Genomic DNA, 26,196 nt, shown 5'->3' on the forward strand with positions numbered 1-26,196 from the left:
CTACTGTACATGTACAAACATATAAGTCCCTGCTTGTGACCCTCTAAAAATACACACAAGAAGAGGCACTGACTGACACACACACACACACACACACAAACACTCTCTCTGTCTCTCTCTCACATACTCTCTCTCTCTCACACACACACACACACACACACACACACATAAACATGCACCTGCAGCTCTGTGGTTTTCTGTCAGGAATTCTGTGGTTTGAAGCAGGAGGTTTAACAGGACTAATAATAGATGAACATCTACTGTCTGACAGACTCTTATTAATGATATTAAATGAGATTGATGGCTCATGTCTCACCCCTCTGAGTGAAGTGATTGTGTCTGTGCTGAATCTCCTCATAAACGGCCTCAGACATCGTCCTGTGTCTCCTCTTAGAGAGAGCTGTGAGTGTAGACAGACAAACCTGCTGTCAGTTCACAACACATGACTGATCACACACTGAATAAGACACAATATGACAGTCTCTTGATCTCTCCTACCTCTCCTCATCACTCTGTTCTGCTGAATCAGTATAAGCAGTGGCACTAAGAGCAGTAAGAGCACAACTCCCAGAACAATCACAAGCACTGGGAGAGACTCTGGTGGAGGAGTTTGTGGAGGAGAGACTGATGTTGAGCGCACTAGAGGAGAAACTGGAGGAGAAGCTGATGATGTTGTGGCAGGAGTAGTGGCCACTGACACATCTGATAAGCCTGTCAAAACATAATAATATTAATGCAAATGACTGATTAATTACTCAACTATTATTTGCATTAAAAATATCAAACAATTTTGTTGTGACCTTCACAGTTGAGTGTAACAAGCTTCTTGCGGGAGCAGTCAGTGTGTTTATTCAGGGAGAGAGGACAGTCCCACAGGTGAATCTCATTCCCTCTGCACTCGACTTTGTTCATCCACACAACACCTTCACCAGCACCAAAGGTTGAATTCCCATCAACCCTCAGTGCTGCTCCACAACCCAGCTGCCTGCAGACCACCTGAGCATCGCTGATGTCCCAGTGATCATCACAGACTGAGCCCCACACAGCGTTATGATACACCTCCAGCCTCCCAGAGCACCGGCCGTCGTCTTCACTCAGTCTGAGAGGAACATGACCTAAAACACACACATAAGCACTGACCAGCTTCAGCACATTTACAACCAAAAAACACACAATCAAGATGGCTCTAAATGTATGATGTAACTGACCTGAACACTGTTTCTGGTGAGGAGATGGTGAGATTGAACATGTCAGAAGACTACGATGAGATTCCTGATTCTTATCCTCTGAGTTTAAAACATGAAGAGAACTGAACATTACCACACAAGGGACAGAACATCATTCAGTGAAACATATCAGTGTGAAAACATAATTTAAGCTTCACAAATCAATTTATGCTCTTTTCATCAGGTAAGTTTAGCTTTTCTTAAACTTCAGTTTACTCAAGACATATAAACATTGTGTTTAAAGAAATGTGGCTACTGAGACCATTTACATCATTTAAATATCATCTCACTTGAGCAGGTGATTTTGGCCACTTCATCTTCATCACAGTTATTCTGTCCCCAGGGTGAAGATGGACACTGCCACAGATATGAATCATGTGGTCGACATGTAACTTTATCCAGCCAGTTAGGAGCTGACTTCACTCTTGCTGGAGAATCAGACAAAACACCAGATCTTGCACAGTTCAGCTCCTGACAGATCAGACTCGCTGTGTCTCTGTCCATCTGGTTCCAGCACACATTACCCCAGGATCCATTGTAGAAAACCTCCAGATTCCCTTCACAGCCCTCAGTTAACCTGATCTCTTTAAACTCTAGATGAAAATGAACAGAAAATATAATTTTAAAATTCCAAAATTTAAAAACCTAGGCATTACGGATATGTGAAAGCAGAGTGACATGTGGCCAAGTATGGTGACACATACTCCGGATTAGTGCTCTGCTTTTATCCCATCCAAAGGGCACACACAGCAGTGAACACACACCCGGAGCAGTGGACAGCTATAGATCCATCGCCCGGGGAGCAACTAGGGGTAAAGTGCTGTGCTCAAGGGCACTTCAGCCATGGGTATTAAAGGGGGTAGAGAGTGCTGTTCATTCACTCCCTCCCACCTACAACTCCTGCCAGCACCGGGACTTAAACCGATGACTTTCTGGTAACTAGTCCGGCTCTCTAACCATTAGGCCACAGCTGCCTCACAAACACAAGAAGGTTGTGTTGACAGTTTACCTGAGCACACGACTCCTACATCCTTCTTGTGTTGACAGTCATGTTTTCCCCAGCCTGGAGAAGAGCAGCTCCACAGGGACGTCTCATTCCCCTCACACTCCACCTCATCCAGCCATATGTGTCCAGAACCAGGACCAAACCAGGCTGGTACCTGCTGGTTACTGAGGGCCACTCCACACTGCAGCTGTCTGCACACCACATGAGCATCTTTAATATCCCAGGAGTCATCACACACTGTCCCCCATGAGCCATTGTGAAAAACCTCCAGCCTCCCTGCACAGTCTCCCCCAGAACCCACCAACCTTATGGACCCCCGACCTGATATTCAGAGACAGAAAAACACATTATTGATCACGAACAACTGAAGAATCTGTCCAGATGTTGTTCTTCTCACCGATGCAGGTGATTGACAGCTGTTGTGTGGAGCTGCAGTTGAGAGTTCGTGGAGATCTGCAGTTCCAAAGATGAGCTTCACTCCCAGAGCACTGGAAGCCCGTCACACACTCATGACTGTGTTCAGGACTGGATGAAGAGGAGCCGGAGAAGTTCAGCACAGAGCCACAGCCCAGCTGTCTGCAGACCACAGAGGATTCAGAGAGACTCCAGGAGTCCAGCAGAACTCTCCTCCAGACCTTATGGATGAAAACTTCCACCTCCCCCTCACACTGTCTCTCTCCAGACAACCGCACCAGACCATCATGAAGAGCCAGAGAGGAATCTGAGTGAAAGATCTGACATTTTACTAAAATATTGCAAATGTGTTAAAGACCACAGAGGAACACTTACATAATAAATTTGTTTTATATCAGTATTACATTTATATAAGTAAATTCAAAACTTAAATGACACAAGCATTAATCTTCAATCTGAAATGTATAGAGAATATATACAGCATTTTGTATAAGATTAAGTCTTCCAGTAGCATAATGTCAGTAAATGCTACAGTAATATAGACTCACTAGAGCAGATGACTCCAACATCTCGTCTATGAGAACATTCAGCTCGACTCCATGAAGAGATGGAACATTCTGAGAGTTTTGTTTCATTCCCGTCACAATCAAACACATCAGCCCAGATTTCAATACTTCCTTCTCCAAACCAGTCTGATCCCACAACAGACACAGCAATCCCACAATTCAGCTGTCTACAGAGGACACTGGCAGCTCTCATATCCCAGCATGCATCACACACTGTGCCCCATTCATTGAGGAACTGACGTTCAACTCGACCAGAACAGATGTCAGGACCATTGACCAGTCTGAGATCATTGTGACCTACAGGAAATTAAAACGTATTTAAACAAGACATAACAAGATAGTTTAGAGGGAAGAACTAACTGTTTATTTTTATTGCTGCTGTTGTATTACCATTCATAATGCATAACATGCTCATTAGAAATGTTGAACAATTGGATTTTAGTATGTTTAGCGATTAAAATGTTGTATTAGATTTATTAACTGACAGGATAAACAGTGACATTTTACCAGAACATATCAGTCCCACGTTGTTGTCTTGAGAGCACTCTGTGTAATTTGAAGTTGGACACAATCGAATGGTTGATTCGTCTCCTCTGCACTGAATCTCTTGTGTCCACATCTGAGCGTCTCCTTTGCCAAAAGCAGCTGCTCCCAGCACCTGTACAGGAGCCCCACATTTCAGCTCTCTACACACAACCTCTGCATCCTTCTGGTCAAAGGCAGCGTCACACACTGTGTACCATGTGTTCCCATAAAGCACCTCTAACCTCCCGGAGCACAGGTGAGGTCCATCAGCAAGTCTTGTAAATCGTCCATAGTTTATGGTTTCTACATATTTGCATAATACATAAAACCAATTAAATTAGAGTCATGGTGAGTGAAGCTGTCTTACTGTGAATATTTTAAACAAACAACAACTGTGAGTGATTAAATCCTTCGACTGAATATTGTAAACAAAAACTTGGGTCATTTCAGCATCACAGCTTCACAATTAACCCTAACCCTAAATTCATTGTTTATAACTAGCTCAGAAACAAACTGTATAACATTATTGTATATTGCATATGTTGTGTTATGAGAAGAAAGTTTGATAAGTGATTAAACAATGAGCTGCATGAAATCACTTACCTGAGCATCTGACTCCAGCATCTCTTATATGACTGTTACAGCTGCTATCATGTTTACCCCATCCTCTTGATCTACAGTCCTTCATTGTAGACTCTGATCCATTACACTTCACTCCATCCATCCAGATTTTTCCTGATCCAGGTCCAAAGGAAGAATATCCTGTTGCTTCTAAAGCCTCTCCACAGCTCAGCTCTCTACACACCACTGCAGCATCAGTCAGATCCCAGTTATAATGACACACTGTTCCCCACTGACCATCATGAAAAACCTCCACTCGTCCAGCACAGCGACTGTCACCATTCACCAGCCTCACATTCACACTGTCTGTCCGTTATGAATACATCATAAAATTAGCATACAACAATAAAATATTAACCATATAGAAGTTATAATAATAACATGTAATTGCATAATCGCATGTAAATCAATACAATATAGAATGTTTAAAAATATATATTGAAATTAATCTGTCCCTGAGTATATTTACTAGCAGTGATAAGTGTAACCACACACACACACACACACAAAGACCACAAATATGCTTAAAAAATAATTAAAAGAATATAGAATAGAAATGTTGTATCTTATCTTTTCTTTTTTTCCTTTAGCTATCTCTTAATTCTGAGTGTATACTTACCGGCTGTAATGAGTGACACAAATGAAGATACAAAAATATATGCCAGATAGCTCTCCATTTCCCTATACTCTCAGACAGTTCAGAAAACAGCACAAGTTTCTCCTCCGCTCCCTCAAACACACTGAAGAAACTGGCTCCTGTCAGCCCCCTAAAGAGAGAGAGAGACTCACAGCTGCCAATGACACTCACTGTTACCTTATTAGACACAACAGAGGAAATCATCAAACACAATCAGGGACAAATCAGAAAGCAGCATTTTTATTTTCTCCATATATATCAATAAAGTGTGAGCGCTGATGAGCGGGACTCCTCCTCCAGCGTGAAGAGACACTTCACTGAGGACAGACTCGTGTCAATCAGAAGTCAGTGTGGAGATAAAGTCACACTAAACTTAAAGCAGATTGATACAGAAACACTGCAGCTTATATTCAGCATCAAAACCTGAACCTGAACACAGCAGATACAAGCACTGATGACTGAATTCTGTAAGTCTGAATACTTCAAACACTTACACAAACTTACTAGAACCAATTTCTCATGGCTAATTTTAATGAATGTACCATTTTAATCATACCATTTTAATACCATTTTAAAAGTTTCTGGATAAATAATGCATAATATTATTGTAAGTGGTTTTCACAAATTTTGTTATTTTATTATAAAATATGATTACACCATAGAGTAAACTATATTTTGCTAAAGATATTCTGAGGTGTTTTTAATAAATGAAATATCTACTTTCATTAAGTAGGCTATAACTGTGAGAATAATAAAATAAAAGCAGTAATCATGTGCATTTAATGCTGCAATGATGTATTTTTCCAGAAGATGGCAGCAAAATGTTCCCTATCTGTCGGTCACTACGAGTTATGTCGACCGACAAATGGGGTCTCACTGATTTTAAGAGAAAACGCCAATGAAATTGGCAAGTGGATTAACACACCTGAGCCACTCCCCGTGCCAGCGGGTATAAATAGGGCGACAGGTGCATCCACTCATTAGATTTTTGCTTCGGAGCCGAGTGGTTGTATGAAAGCTGTTATACTCCACAAAGCCATTCATCTGCTGTGTCGGGAAGCTGTTCTGGTTGGCGGTACGGCGCAAACAGCGGTGTCCCTTTCAGCGATTCCCCTGGGCGCTTCAACTAAGAGAGCAGATTTCCTAAAAGAGCAAATCGCGGAAGATTCGCGTCTTTTTCAAGACGCCGTTTCGTCCGCGTCCTTCTGGATGCGGTCGTTTCCTGTTCTCTGACAACGGCCACGTTCGCTCTCTTCCGTGTCTGGGCATTCAGCACGCTGAAGGCGCGTTCGTGGATGGTTCATGCACGCACTGCCTGTGTGACCATGGCAACGCTGTGATCGCGTCTCCCCTTTCTTAAAGGGAAGGGAGCAGACCCATCTGTCACTACCCGTTCTGGTTTCTCTGTCTCGAGCAGAGGACCGCCGGCTAGTGCTCTGGGAGATTTGAAGGTGACAGTGAGAGCTTCTCCGCCGGGCCACGCCCCACGGACCTCTTACCCCTTCCGCAGTGTTTGTCCTGTGCAGCTGCTGGGTGATTTTGCTGGGCTGTCTTATGGCAGTCCCAGCGGGTCATTCAGTTTGCCGCCGGAGATCAAATGTCGATTGCAGCATCGGGAGATGGGTTATCGACCTCTGTGGATGAAGATTCGGCGGGGCTGCCCCCCTCGGGTGTTGTCGCCACTGCCGAATTGGACCCAGAGTTGACAGCCGTGCTTGCCCGGGCAGCTGTGAGCATCAGGATGGAGGTGAATGCACCGCCAGCCCTGAGTGCTCATGGCTGTTTGATTGGTTCTCGGTGTGGAGCGCGACTCACAACCGCGTTTTACTCTGGTTCCTTTCTTCCCGGATGTGCATGGGGAAGTGATGTAGTCGTGGATGGCCCCTTTTACGGCCGGAAGCAGCTCATTTCGTTCCTCCGTCCTCACTACCCTCGATGGCGAGGCAGCTAGGGGTGTGTTGACATTCCCCAGCAGGAGAGTGCGATTGCGGTGCACTTGTGTCCGCAAAACGCCGCCACTGGGAGGGATAGTCCGCGCCCCTCACCCAAGGCCTGTAAGCTGTCGGCCGCGCTCGCTACCAAGGCTTACAGTGCTGCGGGCCAAGCTGTCTCTGCTTTGCATGCCATGGCTATCCTGCAAACCCAACAAGCCAAGGCTTTAACAAATGCACGAGGGTAGGACCAACCCGAGGTTGATGCAGGAGCTGCGCATGGCGACTGACCTCCCCCTTCTGGGTGACGGAAGTCACAACGCAGTCCCTCGGGTAAGCGATGTCCACTCTGGTGGTCCAGTAGTGCCGTTTCAGGTTCAGCCTGGTCTGTATGAGAGACATTGACAAAGTGCATTTTCTCGATGCTCCCATGTCCCAGGCTGTCCTGTGTGGCGACGCTGTCAGGGGCTGTGCCCAGTAGTTCCTGACAGAACAACAGCAGACTGAGGCCATACAGCACATCTTGCCACGACGTGATCCTCCGGTTGCCACCATTCCGTCGCAGGCAGTGCCTCAGCCTGCTCGTCGCCGAGGGCGCCCCCCTGCGTCCTCCACACCAGCTCCGCCCCGTGCTGAGAGTTCTTCGAGGCCGGCGCGTCGAGCCCCGCGCAGGAGAGCGGCGCCCCCTGTGTCACTCCCGGCTGCAAAGTCCTCGAGGAAGTCGACTAAGCGGCCCTGACACGGGCAACTCGGAGATGCGGAGAACTGCTCTTCAGGAGATGGCGGAGAGAGCGCCACTCCCTCCCCCGGAGGAGGGCCGGGTGGAGAATCTTCTGGTTCTGTTCCGCCGCTGGTCGAACGGCCAGTGGCACCCACATTTTCATTGGAAGAGCAATTTCTCCTTCCTCCGAGTTGCAAGGCTCGTGGGCTGACAATGAGCGACGCACAGCTTCCTCATTCTCACCCACGACGCCCCCTTTCGCCAGCGGCCAAGAGGTCGCGGTTCGGAGACGCAACGCCTCTCCACGCATCTCTGGCCAGTTCCTCTGGGAACACGGGGAGTGTGGTTGCGATGACCCAGGACGCAGTGCCTTCTGGGCCTTCCGGCACGACTCCCCATCGCTGCACCACTGCGGGTATGTCGACTGTCCCTTTGGTGCTACTTGTACGGTATCTGGGAGCGTGGCTTGCGCTGCCCAACCCGTCACGCTGGCTCATCCGGACGGTTCGACTCGGCTATGCGATTCAGTTTGCCCGGCGACCCCCCAAGTTCAATGGCATGCTCGAGACTTCGGTGGCAGTCCAGGACGCCCCTGTCTTGCGCGAGGAGATTGCTGTCCTCCTGGCGAAGGATGCAATCGAGCCGGTCCCTCCAGCCGAGATGAGGACGGGGCTTTACTGCCCTTACTTCATCGTGCCCAAGAAAAGCGGTGGCCTTCGACCTATCCTGGTTCTGCGAGTCTTGAATCGGGCCCTACACAAGCTCCCGTTCAGGATGTTGACGCAGAAACGCGTTATCAAATGCGTCCAGCCCCAGGACTGGTTTGCAGCGATCGACCTGAAAGACGCGTACTTTCATGTCTCTATTCTCCCTCGTCACAGACCGTTCCTGCGCTTTGCTTCCGAGGGTCAGGCATGGCAGTACAAGGTCCTCCCCTTCGGGCTCTCCCTGTCCCCCCGTGTCTTCATGAAAGTTGCGGAGGGCGCCCTTGCCCCACTTTGGGAAGTGGGCATCAGGATCCTCAACTATCTCGACGACTGGCTCATTATGGCCCGGTCCCGAGAATAGTTGTGCGATCACAGGGACTTCGTGCTTCGGCACCTCAGTCAGTTGGGGCTTCAGGTCAACCGGGAGAAGAGCAAGCTCTCCCCTGTGCAGAGAATCTCTTATCTCGGTATGGAGTTAGACTCGGTGAGTATGATGGCACGTCTCACCAGCGAGCGTGCCCACTCAGTGCTGAACTGCCTTGTTTATTTTATTATTCTGCCTTATTCAGTCCTTGGTCGGACCTTGCTTTTCTACGGGCCGGCGTGCCCTTAGAACAAGTGTCCCGGCACGTTGTTGTCACAACAGATGCCTCCAACTCGGGCTGGGGCGTGACATGCAACGGGCAGGCAGCTTCAGGGTCCTGGACAGGACCTCGACTGCTGTGGCACATCAACTGCCTGGAGTTGCTGGCAGTGCATCTAGCTTTGCGACGGTTTCGTCCGCTAGTGCTGGACAAGCACGTGTTGGTCCGCACGGACAACACTGCGGCTGTTTCGTACATCAACCGACAGGGCGGTTTACGATCACGTCGCATGTCTCAACTCGCCCGTCATCTCCTCCTCTGGAGTCAGACGTGGCTCAAGTCGCTGCGTGCTGTCCACATCCCGGGGGAGCTCAATCGTGCAGCCGGCGTGCTCTCATGACAGCTCACTTTCCCCGGGGAATGGCGACTCCCTTCCCAGACGGTCCAGCTGATCTGGAGTCGATTCGGGGAAGCCCAGGTAGACCTGTTTGCTTCCCACGAGTCCTCCCACTGCCAGCTGTACTATTCCCTGTCCCAGGCCCCCCTGGGCACAGATGCACTGGCACACAGCTGGCCTCGGGCTTTACGCAAGTATGCGTTTCCCCCAGTGAGCCTGCTCGCACAGACACTGTGCAAGGTCAGGGAGGACGAGGAACAGGTCCTGTTGGTTGCGCCTTACTGGCCCACCCGGACCTGGTTTTCGGAACTCATGCTCCTCGTGACAGCCCCTCCCTGGCGCATCCCCCTGAGGAGAGACCTTCTCTCTCAGGGGCCTGGCACCATTTGGCACCCGCGCCCAGATCTCTGGAACCTCCATGTGTGGCTTCTAGACGGGACGCGGCAGACCTAAGTGATCTGCCCCCAGCGGTGGTAGACACTATCACTCAGGCTAGAGCCCCTTCTACGAGGCAGGCCTATGCTCTGAAGTGGAGTCTGTTCACGAATTGGTGTTCTTCTCACCGGGAAGACCCCCGGAGATGCCCGGTCAGAGTCGTGCTTTCTTTCCTGCAAGGTAGGCTGGAGCGTGGGCTGTCACCCTCCACCCTGAAGGTGTATGTGGCTGCCATTGCAGCACATCACGATGCAGTGGACGGCCGGTCCCTGGGGAGGCATGACCTGATCGTTAGGTTCCTGAGGGGTGCCAGAAGGTTACATCCTCCTAGGACACCCCTGATTCCCTCCTGGGACCTCTCTATTGCCCTGGCGGGACTTCAGAGGGGTCCCTTTGAGCCGCTGGATTCGGTTGAGCTGAAGTTCCTGTCTCTCAAGACAGCGCTCCTGATCGCGCTCACTTCCATCAAGAGGGTCGGGGACCTCCAAGCATTTTCGGTAAGTGAAGAGTGCCTTGTGTTCGGGCCGGCCTACTCTCACGTTGTCCTGAGACCCCGGCCTGGATACGTGCCCAAGGTTCCCACCACTCCCTTCCGAGACCAGGTGGTGAACCTGCAAGCGCTGCCCCTGGAGGAGGCAGATCCAGCCTTGTCGTTGCTGTGTCCCGTAAGAGCGCTTCGCATATACGTGGACCGCACCCAGAGCTTCAGAAGCTCTGAGCAGCTCCTGGTCTGCTTTGGAGGTCAGCAGAAGGGGAAGGCTGTCTCTAAGCAGAGGTTGGCCCACTGGATAGTGGACGCCATCGCCTTGGCTTACCATTCCCAAGGCGAGCCGTGCCCCCTGGGGGTGAGGGCCCACTCTCCACGGAGTGTGGCCTCCTCCTATGCGTTGGCGCACGGCGCCTCTCTGGCAGACATTTGTCAAGCTGCGGGCTGGGCGACACCTAACACCTTTGCGAGGTTTTACAACCTCCGTGTAGAGCCAGTTTCCTCCCGTGTGTTGGGTAACAGGTAATTGGCGGGAAGAGCTGGCTGGGTGTCTCGCTTGCTGCGCCATTCCCCCTAACACGGGGATGTGAGCGCCTTCTTCTCCCAGTAGAGTTCCCCGGTTGGCGTACCCTGGTCGAGCATCCTCCAGCACCCTCGGCGTCAGACTTGGCGGAGCAGTCTGTCGCCAGGCCCAGTACTGGCGTTAGCATGCCCGGAGCCGGTCAGCCCCTGTACTGGGCTAGGTGTCCATATGGCTGGGTTCCCTACGGGTAATCCCATATGTGTATTCTTCCACGGTAAGGTTTCCCTCTTGGCAAACCCGTGTCTTCCCTTGACAGATCGCTCTGTCAGTCTCTTCTGGCAGCCGTTCCATCCCTACTCCAAGGTAGGACCTGCCTCAGAGACCCTTTCCATATGTAGTACTGCCCCCTGGGTCAGTCCATATCGGTATATCCACATGTCACCTCCCTACGGGTAGGATGTGGTCTCCGTAGCGACCTTTCCTAAAGGCTCGCTTCCCCATTGTCTTGCCAGCTGAAAGAACAAATAGGGAAGATTTGAAGCAATCTTTCACTGAAGGTTGAAATCCCTTCCATTTACTTTATGTGGGCGGAACAGCAGCATGGCCTTCTCCAGCAGCGATGTACTCACCCTTTGGCCCCTTCGGTACCAAGGTCAGTGAATTTGCGCTGGGGCTTTGGGAAGGTTACGACCTTAAGCGTAGCTTTTGTGGCACGCCAAGGCTTGTCAACAATTGCAGCGCCTCAGGGTTGTGACGAGGTTCAGGTTATGGCGTTTTCCATAGGACCCCATTTGTCGGTCGACATAACTCGTAGTGACCGACAGATAGGGAACGTCTCGGTTACGTACGTAACCCTCGTTCCCTGATGGAGGGAACGGAGACGTTATGTCCCCATGCCACAACCTTGAACCATTCGCTGTTGCCGGGACACGTTCTCGGCTCCTCAGCGTAAAACCTAATGAGTGGATGCACCTGTCGCCCTATTTATACCCGCTGGCACGGGGAGTGGCTCAGGTGTGTTAATCCACTTGCCAATTTCATTGGCGTTTTCTCTTAAAATCAGAGATGATTGGCCTCCCAAGTGAGACCCCATTTGTCGGTCGACATAACGTCTCCGTTCCCTCCATCAGGGAACGAGGGTTACGTACGTAACCGAGACGTTTTTTATTGTAAAGAGGCGCAGACAAGATTCTTGTCACTCTCAACTTCTCACTAGTTAAAGTACTGTACAAGCAGCCTCTCTTATATTTTTTTATTAAATTAAAAATAATAATATATATATATATAATATATATATATACAAAGAAAAAGAAAGACAGAAAAAATTCTACATATTTCCTTATTTATGTATAATTGTATTTTCCCCACATTTATTTATTTTTCATTTATTTATTTCCAGATTAATTAATTATTCATATAAGTATTTATATAAAATATAAAAAAAATTCAAATGTATAAATGTTGACATAAATACATATGCAAATAAAGTGGAAATTAATGTATAAATAAATGAAAGAAAATGTGAAAAAATGTCATTATTCATACAAGTAAATATAGAAAATGTAATATTTTGCTGTTTTAAATTTTGCTATAGATTTTTGTATTTTTTTTTCTTAAGTATTTTTTAAATACATTTCTTTGTAGATTTATGCATTTATTTATTTGATCAGTTTTCAGATCACGAGAGAACAGGAGTGAGGAAATGAGGAAACATCAATATTGAAAAGCACCTTATATGAAGCAGTTATCTGATAACAACAATTTGTTCAGTCACTCAGATTTTGTTTTGGAATACCAGTTTATAGTATTCAGGGAAGAATTTTATGTAGTTTTTTAAGTCCATCTCTTTGGAAACAATAATAGCTCACTGTCTCAGTGATTTCAGTTTGTTCCTCAGCTCTGAATACACTATGGTTGGTTCTATTTGTTTCTCAATGCAAAAGTGTAATTAACAAGATTCTATTTTTGGACATTGTTATATCTATTCCTTTTTCAATTTGCTATTAGAATAATATTCATGCTGATATTAATTGGCCACATGTGTGGTCACTCCCTCAAAAAAATTTCCTAATGAATAAAGTTAAAGAAATACCTTACAAAATTATTCACAGATTTTACCATTAAGCATTGCTTACAAAAATGTTAAAATACCATTGACACATCCTGCTGTTTTTGTGAATATTTGACAGAAACTTGAAGTCATTTGTTTAGGGATTGTCCTTTACTCATTCCTTTTGGAGCAATATTAATGGTTTAATTAATCAAAATGTATGTGATTTTTCTATTTTTATTCATTTAATTATTTTTGTAATTAACAATATGAATATGGAGTGCTGGAGTGCTGATGTCCCGTAGAGTTCAACTCCAACCCTAATCAAACACAGCTGAACCTGTGTTTCTGTGTTTCTAATCTAATATATTTTATAGAAAAGATGATATAATAACAGAACAGCACAGTCATCATCTCACACTGTGAGCATCACAATGAACCTCCACTAAGCAGAGAAACTACTGCTACTTAGCAACTTCACTTTTCCTGTACAAGTACAAATAGTGTTTTAAGTCAATATATTTATAGGTAAATTACGCTCTCCTCCTCTTGAAAATAATATTTCACGTTTTTAAAGTCTGAACACAGTCATTGTTATTTGTCTGAATAGGTTATAATTTGTGTATTGTATTTTCTAACTGAGCAACATCTGTGTAAGATTCTTCAAGACTGAGCTACAGTTTCAATCGAGTCCACTAACGTGTTAGTGTAAGTAATTATTAACCAATATTTAAATCATTAACTGCTTCAAAATGCATACTGTTAACAAAATCATTATTAAAAAATTAGCAGTTAACCTACTGTAATAATGAAAACAATATTACAACAACTACATAAGCATAAGTAGTAATGCCCTTTTTTTATAAGCAGGGGAAATTCCCAACATTATACTAACATTTACAGGCTTAAGATGTTTGCATTGTAAGAATGTACAGTGAGACTTCAAATATAAAAATGCTGACTCGTTAGGTGACATTTTCTAATTAAATTTATATGATTTCCTAATTACTCAGTATATAATATGTGGGAATTCTAGCAAAGCAATATGGCAGAGTTGTGGCTTCACTTTTTATGAAGTGTCAAAAAAAAATTAAATTGTATATTTCAACACAAAAAGTAACGAAACACTGTTGGTGTAACAAAACAACTGAAACTTATAAGACCACTAAAACCTGAAAAGCTTTGAGGATTTGAGGCAGTGTGTGTGGTTTGAGTTATTCAGTTTCTTCTTGTTTTCCTGGTTCCTCCTCCACATCATCATAGTCTATTATTGGAATACGCGCAAATTTATGTACCAATACATTCATTAAAATGCATTACATAAATATTAATATTAGCAGTAAATTTAAATGAGATTTCATGATAACAGAAATTTATAATGTAAAGTGATTATAAAGGCTAAACAAAGGCGTTAATAACATACCAAACATGTCGCTATAGAAAATAGACTATATCAGGGGTGTTTAATCTTGCTCCTGGAGGGCCACAGTCCTAACCACAATCAAACACACCTGAATCATTTGATGAAGGTCTTCAGGGTTAGAAACTTCCAGATAGGTGTTTTGGGACAAAATGGAGCTAAACACTGCTGGGCACGGGCCCGCAGGAGCAGGTTTGGTCATCACTGAACTACATACTTTATATGGCATGAAAATGTGAAGAAAAATAAGGGGAAAAAAAATTTAAATCCCACACCTGGTTTATCACTGGACGACTGTCATACAATGACAACATCATCATAGTTTTCTGGTAAATCATCTACAACAAAAACAATAAGAAATTAACTGCATACATCAATTAAAATACATAAATATTAAAATATGCATTATACCTTAAAAAGGTCTATAAACAAACAGTTTTACTGTTCAGATGCCCGAAATCTTAAAGAAAGACAACCACTCCACAGCTGCCATGTTGTCCATGCAAACGAGAACATGCTTGTGATGGACCTAAGTGTAGAAACACTTAAGAGACAGGTGAACTGCTCCGATCACCAGGCAGATCCAGGCAGGTCATCAGTTATTCTCTGTGTCTATCCAACCACTGAATGCTGCATGAGCAATGCACAAGGCTGCTGTTGTTGTAAAAGGCTGTGCCCCTCCAGCACAGGCATTTGCGAGTCACCAAGATGTTGAGCTCGGGTGTGGATCCTGTGCAGGAACGTATACTTTTAATCATAGTTGAAGTGAAGTGAAGTGACATTCAGCCAAGTATGGTGACCCATACTCAGAATGTGTGCTCTGCATTTAACCCATCCGAAGTGCCCACACACAGAACAGTGAAAACACACACACACTGTGAACACACACCCGGAGCAGTGGGCAGCCATTTATGCTGCGGTGCCCGGGGAGCAGTTGGGGGTTCGATGCCTTGCTCAAGGGCACCTCAGTCGTGGTATTGAGGGTGGAGAGAGCACTGTACATGCACTCCCCCCACCTATAATTCCTGCCGGCCTGGGACTCAAACTCACAACCTTTCAATTGCCAGTCCGACTCTCTAACCATTAGGCCACGACTTCCCAAGTAGTTACATGTGAAGCAGTCCCAGCAATGCTACAGTCAGATTATGATACAGTCTGTAAACACTGGGGCATTTTGAAGCCTGCACAGACTGTTTTATTGCTCAAAAGTATGTGGAAAGATGCTATGTGCAATGAAACAGACCCTGTGAAAGACAGACGCAGGCCTATAGAATGGACCTTTCCACCACATAAATTCATAGACAAACCTTTCTCTGAATTAACATATATTTCTATCTACTATTCACTTGAGAAATATGAAATCATGCATCCTTGCCTATATATTTAAAATTGAATGAATGTTTAATTATAACTTAACCATGATCGCACAAATGCCATGCTTATCTATGAGCTCCAAATTAAGTTACCTATATGATAATTCACATTACACTTGGCTAACTCTGTCACATTATCAGAATCTTCTCTTGATCACCCAATCCAGTTTCAAATGCAAAATACAATACTAGAGACAAAGGATCGTAAAATTTTCCTCCAAAGGTACCATTCCTCATCTCCTCACACTATAAGATCATGATCACCAGATCAGGCCAGTTATTTTAGATACTGAGAAGATGAGGAAGCTGAGAAGTCTTCTAAGGACCCCTAAGTTTGTGCCAGGCTGTGGCCTTGTCTTTCCATTCATCAAAGATCCTCAGATTTCAGCTGGTTCTCTTTCATCAAGACAACATCAAGAATAACTGGAGCCTCAACAAACTGCATCAGGACAGTTTTAATCAAATGGGCAAAACATGCAAGAATCAAACTTAGTCTCATTGTTTGATCCATTAACAATCCCCACCCCTTATAAAGAAGGGAGTGTTACAACTAAGAAACTGATGGTTTGCTCAAGGCTGTTGATCTGCTGAATCTCAAACAATACTATAACTTATTGCATTCCTGTACTCTACAGCTCCCTTTCCATTGCTTACATTTAGCTTGAGTCTGATTTCTTTATTTTTGTTCCACAGTCTGTACTCTTATCCTTTTTAGCATCTCTGAAAAGCTTGTTGTCTAGAATAATCTATGGCATAATCAAAACATAATCTCACTTGTCACTGATGATAAAAATCCAGCATTAATAAAAAGCAATGTCACTGTGCCCTGCAGGTATCGCAGCATTACCAAGCAGTTTTTCTGTAAGGCAGATGGTGTGGTGGTCATCTGTGACATCACAATGGAGGACAGTTTCAGATCAGTCCGCCCCTGGCTGACCAGCATACAAGAGGCCGTAGGCGACCCTATACCTGTCATGATCCTTGGCAACAAATCGGACATGTAGAATGAGAGAGAAGTGCAGACAAAGGAGGCTGATATAGCAGATGTGTGGACGTCTCTTATGATGTCCATCACACAGTATATCATAGTAAAATATTAATAATACCTAATATGCTCTGTCTTTATCTAACATCGCCTTGTTCAATACAGTAAGCACAGATTAATAGTATTTGCTATATTTGAAATGGAAGCAAACTTAAATTTTTCATGAGTGCAGTGCTTATAATGGAGCTAATGTGATACTTCTGGCCAGGTAAGAACTCAAAAACACACAACTGCAACATGTTGTTAAAGACTGACATATTTTGTTAAGCTGTGATGTTTGAAACACTTCAGCCACGGCTGCAACCCACAAAAAAAAGTATATAACTGAGACTGCTACAGTAACCGACATAATCTTCAAAGTGCAATCAAAAATGTGACTTTGCTGATTGTGTGAACCTTATGTAGTTTATTTACTTTGAAATGTCCAGTAAATGTGCCTGCTGGCTGCCATGTTGAGATCACATGACCAGCCCAATGCTACTAAGTTTATCTCAGTATCTCCACTATAATCAGACACTTTCAGCTGTTGAATAAATTAGATATGAGATTACTGCACAAGCAAAACATATTTCGTTTTATATATATATATAATAATATAATTATATATATATATATATATATATATATATATATATATATATATATATATATATATATATATATATATATGTATATATATATATATATATATATATATAAAGTATTTATTATTATTATTATTATTATTATTATTATCATCATCATTATCTTAAAAGTGTTTTAATGAACATTGATATGTAAAATACAACTTGTTTATTTTTTTATTTTATTGTTGTTGTTTTTTTTTATTTTAATTCATGCTTTAAGGGCCCTGAGGGAGCAGTAAGACAGAGTATGGGTAAATACCAAAGATATTAATTTGACTTCATATCAAATACATTTGTATATGTGTCCAGCAGATGGCAGCAAAGCTCTTATTATAAAGAGCAGCCGACAAGAGTATTGTCCTTGTGTCGCCATAAGAGAAAAAATGTTCATTTATTTAATTCACACATTTTGGCTACAAATTTAATTTAAATCAGTGGGTTACACAAGTTTGTATAATTCAATGTTGTAAACTTATTGCATGCAAGAAAGAAAAGTGATAGGCCTATGAGCATTGAGGGACATGTGCCCTATTAGAGCTTTATATCTAGCATCGCCTCTTATGTTATTGTTACTGTTACCCCCTTAAGGCTCAGATGAGGTTTCTGTCCTCTATGCAGTGCCTCTCTCAGGTTTGGGGTGGATATCAAAATCAGAGAAAAATAGGTGTGGGTTGGCGGATGGATAATTTATTTCATGCAGCGACTTTCAGATGATGTTTGAGCATCTCTACTCACAACTCTTCACAGTCATTTAGGACTCTTCTAACTCATTTAAAACTATGTTTATGAGGTCACTCATCAAAATGTTCATAAAGGAAACTGATTGGGACAGGAAACTTTCCAGTTCATTTACAAAAACAAAGCTAAGCAATTGCAGATATAGAAATACTAGTGCAGATAACAAATTACTTCATGCTTTGAGTTCATGTTAGTTAGCCTATTATATCAACTGTAGGCTACATTTTTAAAGACTCAAAACTATTATTATTCAAAAGTATATTTTAGCAATGCTTGTCAAGAACACATTAGTTTACATATATTAATGCATATAGTATATTAGTAGGGTATTAAAAAAGACAAAATATATAAAAAGTTCATCATACAGAAAAAGTTTGCAGCTGCACTTGTATGTGTTTATACTGCAATACCGATCTATTCCTTTGGTGACAGTAAAGGACTGAGATGGTAAACTTGATGACCACTTAATTGTTAAATGAATAATAGAACTGAATCAATGGAGTTCACTCAGCAAAACTGTAACAAGATATTAACATCTAAATAAAATAAGAAAAAAAGAGCGCTCGATGAAGAGGATACTTACCTACAACGGCGGCGATTCTAGGATTTTTTCAACTGGGGGGGCACAAGAGGGGCCACGATTAATACAGAGGGGCCAATCTTGTGTTGTTTGAACTGTATATCCAAATCATTTCAAGAGTTCAGTAACCTTTAAAATCAGTAATAAACAGTGATACCCAATTATATTTTAATAGCAGTTATTCACTGCTCTAAATAAAAAAAAAAAAATCAAATACAATTTGTATTAACTTTTCACTTTACAAAAGTGAAAGAAAACTGTAATAAATAAAATAATCCAATGTATGAATAGTGTACAACTCACAAATAATAATAATAATATTATTTATTTATAATAGCCTTATATAATATATATATAATTGCCTTATTTATATAAATGCAGAATAACATTAATAATGCATAGAAAAAAATACACAATTAATTAATTAATATAACTAATATAAATATTTCATAATATGTTTTTGTTTATTATCCACATCCCATTGCAGTAAATTTTCATTGATGAATAAACAAAATCTACTTATGTCAAGGCTAATTAATCTTGAGCATATTGATTTAAAAATATCATATATCCATACTTTGTTAGAAAGCTACTTGTTCAAAAAGGTAGCTTTAGTTTAACATGTAAAATATGTGGATCCTAAAAAACTGTTTAGAATAGCTTAATTAGTCCAGTGTTATTTTAGTATTAATTATTTATTTTGCTATTTAATCATGCATTAAATAATTATGTATGATTTTTTTGAGAATGTTTCTGGGTGTCATCAAATGACGTTTTGTCAATAACTTCTGTGAAGGGAGGGAGAGAGAGCTTTCCAGCAACCGCGGAGCACCATGGTGATTTAGAACGCCAACTGAATTTATTAGAAATCTACAGACGCAAATAGACTAAAGGTGTAGAAAAATAAAGACCTATATGTGTATTTTGGACTTTTTTTTCACCACAAGTCTGAAAAAAAACATGTTACTGAAGACAAACAGCCCCAAATCTCAAAATTGACCAGTAAAAAAAAACAATGTTTTTGCATGTGTCTCACCCATATAGACTTAAAAAAAAAAGTCTCGAGTGTGGAGCGTTAGATAAACATTCAAGATTTGTTTCGTCACCTTGAGTGAAAAAAGTCGCTAATCGACTGCATGATTAAATAATGACTTTATTAGAATTGTTATTATAGTTTTTTAAAACCATTGCTTTAAATTGCGTTGTTGCCTATATCGGCTTGTTCGGCCGAAAAATAAGTAAATCGTAACGCAGTAAACCCCTTTTACATTCAGCATCAGAGGAGCATAGTAAATATAATGATTAGCATCTTGGTCTGCTCTAGGAGATAACATCGTCATCGAACCTGGTCTGTCTAACACCGAAAGACGTTAACGTTAGTACCAAACACTTCTTGCACTGCAACAACTCGCTAATCGAAAAACATAAGCTATTTAAAATAGGTGCTTTTTTCGTTGGAAAACATCAGCTCGCTATTCCTGGTCCTCGTTGAGAAGCATCGCGACTCAATCATGAGTTATTTACTAAACTGAAAGATTATAATTTGAATTTGTGAGTGACAGACAAGTAGAAATGTGGGGGCACACTGGAGGGCTAATCAGTTTTCATGAGGGGCCAGTGCCCCCATGGCCCCTCCCCTGGCTACGCCAGTGACCTACAATCAACCGAAACGAACCTGCAGCTCCACACTATTTCTGTCAGCAGTGAGAAGATGTAATGTTGTGTGCAGCTTTGTATGACTCGGTACTGCAGGGAAGGACAATCCGACCTAAAGAATATTAAAAGAATCATAAATTAGCAGGACATAACCATGTTTTCATGAATGACTGAAGCATTTGTGTAGATGAAATTACTGTGACGTCACACAACAGGCAGCTGTACTTGTTTTATATTGATGGAGAAAACATGAGCTGCATTGGGTTCTAATGTTCTGTTAAGCATTAAGTCATAATATGTTGTACAAGTTATTATGAAGTGATTCATATGGATTATAGTGAAGATGTGTTTTGTATGTGTATGTAACGTCTTAGGTTGTTGAGCTACACATAAATCAACACTTATACAGTCTGATAAATTATGCATATAAAAGTAAAATGCCCAGCAGACAAGCAATATGCATATTTATTTACTGGTTAAAAACACACTTTATAACATATTAACAATGTAAATAACAATAACTATTAATTTAATTATTATTTTAACTAAGTTAGATTTATCCACTTACAAATCTCTAGTGCTTGCTGCAGCGATGCTGAAGACTGTTAAATCACTCACGCTCATTTGGTCATATGTTTAAGATGTCTTCAACTATCACTGTGGTTGTTGTGCTTTATAAGGTAGGATCTCAAGCTTGATTTCATAGTTTGTGTAATGTCTTATTATAATATTCATTAGAAGTCAAAAGTTTTCTTTTTATTTATATCAACAAGGCCAAAAAAATATATATATACAAAACTCTCAAAGGCTTAAAAGTTTTAATACAAAAAGGGATGGGGTGGGGAGGGGGGTATAAAAACCTGAGTTTTAACATATCAATAACAATATCACTCAAACATTGTTCAGATTTGTTGAACCGAGGCAGTGGATGATCACTGAGCTGAATGGCCCCCGTCTTTGTTTGACTCCTCCTCCACATCATCATAATCTGTTATTAAATACAAAATATTAAATCAGGCCAAATGTTTTTATTGGATGAATATTTTAAAAGTCTTAACATGAAAACATTGACTAAATTAAAATAAAGATGTTAATATAATGAGAAAAAAGGGTTATAATAACTTACCCAACAGGTTTCTCACATCTTCACTGACATTCATCACATCATCATACTCCTCCTGAACTCTCTCTGATCAAGAATGACAGAAAAACATGTCACATCAGTTTATAAAACAATTCTCATTTGAAGGATTATTTTTCCCTTGAGTGACTTTATTACACAGAACACACATCTCAGGCCCTAGTCCACACATACACTGGTATTTTTATAAACAGGAGTTTTCCTCCATTTAAAAAACTTGTCCACATGAAAATGTAATTTAAATTATGCATTTAGCAGACTTACATTGCATTCAGGCTAACAATTTTCCCCTTACATGTGTTCCCTGGGATTTAAACCCCCCCAACCTTGCACAACCTAACACAATGCTCTACCACTTGAGCTACAGGAACACATGATGCAAATACACACTATGAACAAAGTGCTGTCCAGAGCATGTGAAAGTTGCCAAACCATCAAGTGGTGATATAAAAGACAATAAAGCCTTGTTGGCCAATCAGAAGCCTGATAAAAGTGTCCACTGTGACATCACAAGCTAAAAGTTGCTACACAACAACACTGCAATCAGAGCTTCTGAAAATTTTCACCCTGGAAGGAGTTTTTTAAAAAGGTTCACTTTCAGTGACCTGATACTGTGTGTGTGTGTACGAACGACCAAACCACACAAAAACAGCTATAGTTTTGAAAATACCCATGTTCCTGTGGACAGGGCCTGATACTTGTTACATGTTTCCTGTGTGTTTTCTGTCCTTGTCTTTTGTGTGCCTGGTTTGTCTTTATTGTTAACCTCATTAGTTCCCAAAGCCACTCATTTGACCACACCCATCTGCTTGTTGCTATAGTAACTCATTAGTCTCTTGTTCTCAATCGAATCCACCTTATTTTTTCTGTAAGAGTGTGTTCTTTTGTAAAATTTATGTGTCTGGCTTCCAGTCTCATCTGGTTCTAGCTATTTTTAGCTGTACAAAACAGCTTGTTTTGCTGCTTGATATTACAAACTGATGTGTCTTACCTTATTATTTGAATGCATAATCTTAATTATTAACACACTGGTTTGTAGTGCTTAAAATGTTACTGTTTCCTGCACATTGTTATTTTTTTTCGTTATTTCCCTACAGCAGCTAATGAACCAGAAGTCTCACATTCACAGAAAATGACTTACTTCTGTGTTGAACAATAAGGTGGATAAATGTCCCTTGTGTTTCCCTTGGTGCTTGTTTTGCCTGTGTTTTGCATCTGTGTGTTTTTTGTTTCCCGGTTTTCCATTTTTTTTCCTCTCGATTACTTCTATTAAACTGCAGTTAGATCTGATCTCAGACAGCTTTCTCCAGCACATCACAATACTCATGTAAATATGTGAAGGGTGATTAAAAAATTTAGTTCATCATAATTCTCTGGGGTCTTCACTACACATGCAAATATGAGTCAATTTAAGGGTAAACCAAAAACTCAAATTAAGGCAGGAATGAAAAATATTATCTTTAATATTATATTATGAGTGATATTAATAAAAAAATATATATATTTATATACTTTTTTTGATATCAGAGTCGTGTCCACTCGTCATGACATCATCATAACTCTCAGGCGTGTCTTCTACAAATTCACACATTTATTACATTCAGAACAAATTTGAAATCTCTATCTTACATGTATTATAATATTTTGATTTAAAAGTATATTATATGCTGCTGTAGAATAAGAGAGTGACACCTGTCTCACGATCTGGTTTCAGTCCATCAGTGATGACATCATCATAGTATCCCGGTGTGATTTCTTTCATCATCTCTTCTGCTTCAACACACAATATGTTTGGATACAAAAGCCAAAATATGTTGTTGCTGCATATCATAAAACTGAGATGTATTATATGTCATCTGATAATGAATCATGTGATCAATTTAAAAGGTCACTGACCTTTTAGGTCACTGCCATTGGTGACATCATCATAATATGCAGTTTTAAACTCTTTTGCTAATAAAGGAGAACAGACCATTAATATACAAGTAAACAGCAGGATTTGAATAGTATTGAGTCATTTATCAAATATAATATGGAATTACTAGTTACAGTTGTTCATTATAAAATTATTATTCTTTTTTTTTTCTTTTTTTTTTTTACATTTTGTGGAATGATTATGTGCTTCAGCTCTCTAACCTGAGAGAAGCTCATCAGCATCTTCATACCCAGAATGCAGTTCTTCAGAGATAAGACTCCCTGTTAAAGAAGAGCAGAACAGAAACATGTTCTTTATTACAAACAGACTGAATCCTCATTTCCTTTTGATTATAAAACATTGTGTTAGTGACAACACAACAAATTACTTTATTATTTAACGTAATAAAGAAAAAAATCCTATGGTGTTTAGGCCCATTAGCAAACATATGAACCCATTTCTTACTTCCAGAAATATACACAGGAAGAGACAAACACAGACACACACACACACACACACCTGCATCTATTGTACATGTACAAACATATAAGTCCCTGTTTATGACCCTCTAAAAATACACACAGGAAGAGAAGCTGACTGACACAAACACACACACACACACTCCCTCCCTCTCTCTCTCTCTCTCTCTCTCTCTCTCTCTCTCTGTCCGTCTATCACACACACACACACACACACACAAAAACATGCACCTGCAGCTCTGTGGTTTTCTGTCAGGAATTCTGTGGTTTGAAGCAGGAGGTTTAACAGGACTAATAATAGATGAACATCTACTGCCTGACAGACTCTTATTAATGCTATTAAATGAGATTGATGGCTCATGTCTCACCCCTCTGAGTGAAGTGACTGTGTCTGTGCTGAATCTCCTCATAAACGGCCTCAGACATCGTCCTGTGTCTCCTCTTAGAGAGAGCTGTGAGTGTAGACAGACAAACCTGCTGTCAGTTCACAACACATGACTGATCACACACTGAATAAGACACAATATGACAGTCTCTGGATCTCTCCTACCTCTCCTCATCACTCTGTTCTGCTGAATCAGTATAAGCAGTGGCACTAAAAGCAGTAAGAGCACAACTCCCAGAACAATCACAAGCACTGGGAGAAACACTGGTGGAGGAGTTTGTGGAGGAGAGACTGATGTTGAGCGAACTGAAGGAGAAACTGATGATGTTGTGGCAGGAGTAGTGGACACTGACACATTTGGCAAAACAGACACAAATACATTCAAATTATGAATACATAAAATTATCTAAAATTGAACATTATTCCTCAGTGTTTGTTGTGACCTGCACAGGTGAGTCCAGCGTGCTCTTTGCGGAAGCAGTCAGTGTTGTTTTTCAGGGAAAGAGGACAGTCCCACAGGTGAATCTCATTCCCTCTGCACTCGACTCTATTCAGCCACACAACACCTTCACCAGCACCAAAGACTGAATACCCATCAGCCCTCAGTGCTGCTCCACAACCCAGCTGCCTGCAGACCACCTGAGCATCGCTGATGTCCCACTGATCATCACAGACTGAGCCCCACACAGCGTTATGATACACCTCCAGCCTCCCAGAGCACCGGCCGTCCCCTCCACGCAGTCTGAGAGGAAGATGATCTAAAACACACACATCAGCACAGACCAGCTTCAGCACAACATTTACAACAAAGTTTAAAGTGGTTATAATAATAATACAATTATAATAAACTTACTTGAACACTGTCTCTTGTATGGAGATGATGAGGTAGAACATGTCAGAAAACTCTGAGGTGACCCACTAATCTGATCCTCTGAGATTAAAACGTTAAATTTTAATAAATCACTAAATAGAATAAAATAATTAAAAGACAAAAACTTATCATATTTAAACAAACAAAACATGACAATTTCAAACCAACTTAAATCATTTAAATATCATCTCACTTGAGCAGGTGATTTTGGCCACTTCATCATTATCACAGTTATTCTGTCCCCAGGGTGAAGATGGACACTGCCACAGATATGAATCATGTGGTCGACATGTAACTTTATCCAGCCAGTTAGGAGCTGATTCCACTCTTGCTGTAGAATCAGACAAAACACCAGATCTTCCACAGTTCAGCTCTTGACAGATCAGACTCGCTGTGTCTCTGTCCATCTGGTTCCAGCACACATTACCCCAGGATCCATTGTAGAAAACCTCCACATTCCCTTTACAGCCCTCAGTTAACCTGATCTCTTTAAACTCTAGATGAAAAGGGATGTGCATTAAAATAACTGCAATTCAGGTATAGTGCTTATTTTGAAATAAATAACCAAAATAACTGGTTAATTCAAGGTTGATTCATGCTGATTCATCTAAAATATTATGGTATCCTAATGTTAATGACATGATATGCTATCAGCATTTGCAACATGCATTAGCCTTTTTGGCGAGAAAAACAAAAAATACATGAATGGAAAACATTTCCTCTTAATTATCGTAATACTGTTACTGACATTTATCACTGGCAACGTATGTTATCAGCATTTGCAACATGAATTAGCCTTTTGTTGGGGGAAAAATTACATTTCTGGAGAGCATTTCCTCTAGTGTACTGTTTACCTGAGCACACGACTCCTACATCTTTCTTGTGTTGACAGTCATGTTTTACCCAGCCTAGAGAAGAGCAGCTCCACAGGGACGTCTCATTCCCCTCACACTCCACCTCATCCAGCCATATGTGTCCAGAACCAGGACCAAACCAGGCTGGTACCTGCTGGTTACTGAGGGCCACTCCACACTGCAGCTGTCTGCACACCACATGAGCATCTTTAATATCCCAGGAGTCATCACACACTGTCCCCCATGAGCCGCTGTGAAAAACCTCCAGCCTCCCTGCACAGTC

General features: G+C 41.9%; 1 protein-coding gene and 1 long non-coding RNA gene across 2 annotated transcripts; both read right to left on the reverse strand.

The window, feature by feature from the left end:
* LOC113073037 (antigen WC1.1-like) lies at positions 1 to 26,196 on the reverse strand (the record flags this gene model as incomplete). The annotated part of the gene is made up of 13 exons (XM_026245909.1): positions 1 to 43; positions 346 to 400; positions 499 to 711; positions 801 to 1,115; positions 1,209 to 1,286; positions 1,517 to 1,819; positions 2,236 to 2,553; positions 2,630 to 2,822; positions 3,373 to 3,509; positions 3,720 to 4,040; positions 4,341 to 4,664; positions 25,253 to 25,555; positions 25,914 to 26,196. Coding segments are annotated over 13 exons (2,886 nt in total), but the record flags the coding sequence as incomplete, so codon positions are not given.
* On the reverse strand, positions 20,855 to 24,211 carry LOC113073017 (uncharacterized). The gene is made up of 6 exons (XR_003280431.1): positions 24,172 to 24,211; positions 23,546 to 23,605; positions 23,306 to 23,362; positions 23,102 to 23,179; positions 21,395 to 21,457; positions 20,855 to 21,256 (listed from the first exon to the last, which is right to left on the reverse strand). It is a non-coding gene; the product is annotated as an uncharacterized LOC113073017 (long non-coding RNA).

This window comes from Carassius auratus, unplaced genomic scaffold (genome assembly GCF_003368295.1).
Source record: "Carassius auratus strain Wakin unplaced genomic scaffold, ASM336829v1 scaf_tig00011242, whole genome shotgun sequence".
Lineage (NCBI taxonomy): Eukaryota > Metazoa > Chordata > Actinopteri > Cypriniformes > Cyprinidae > Carassius > Carassius auratus.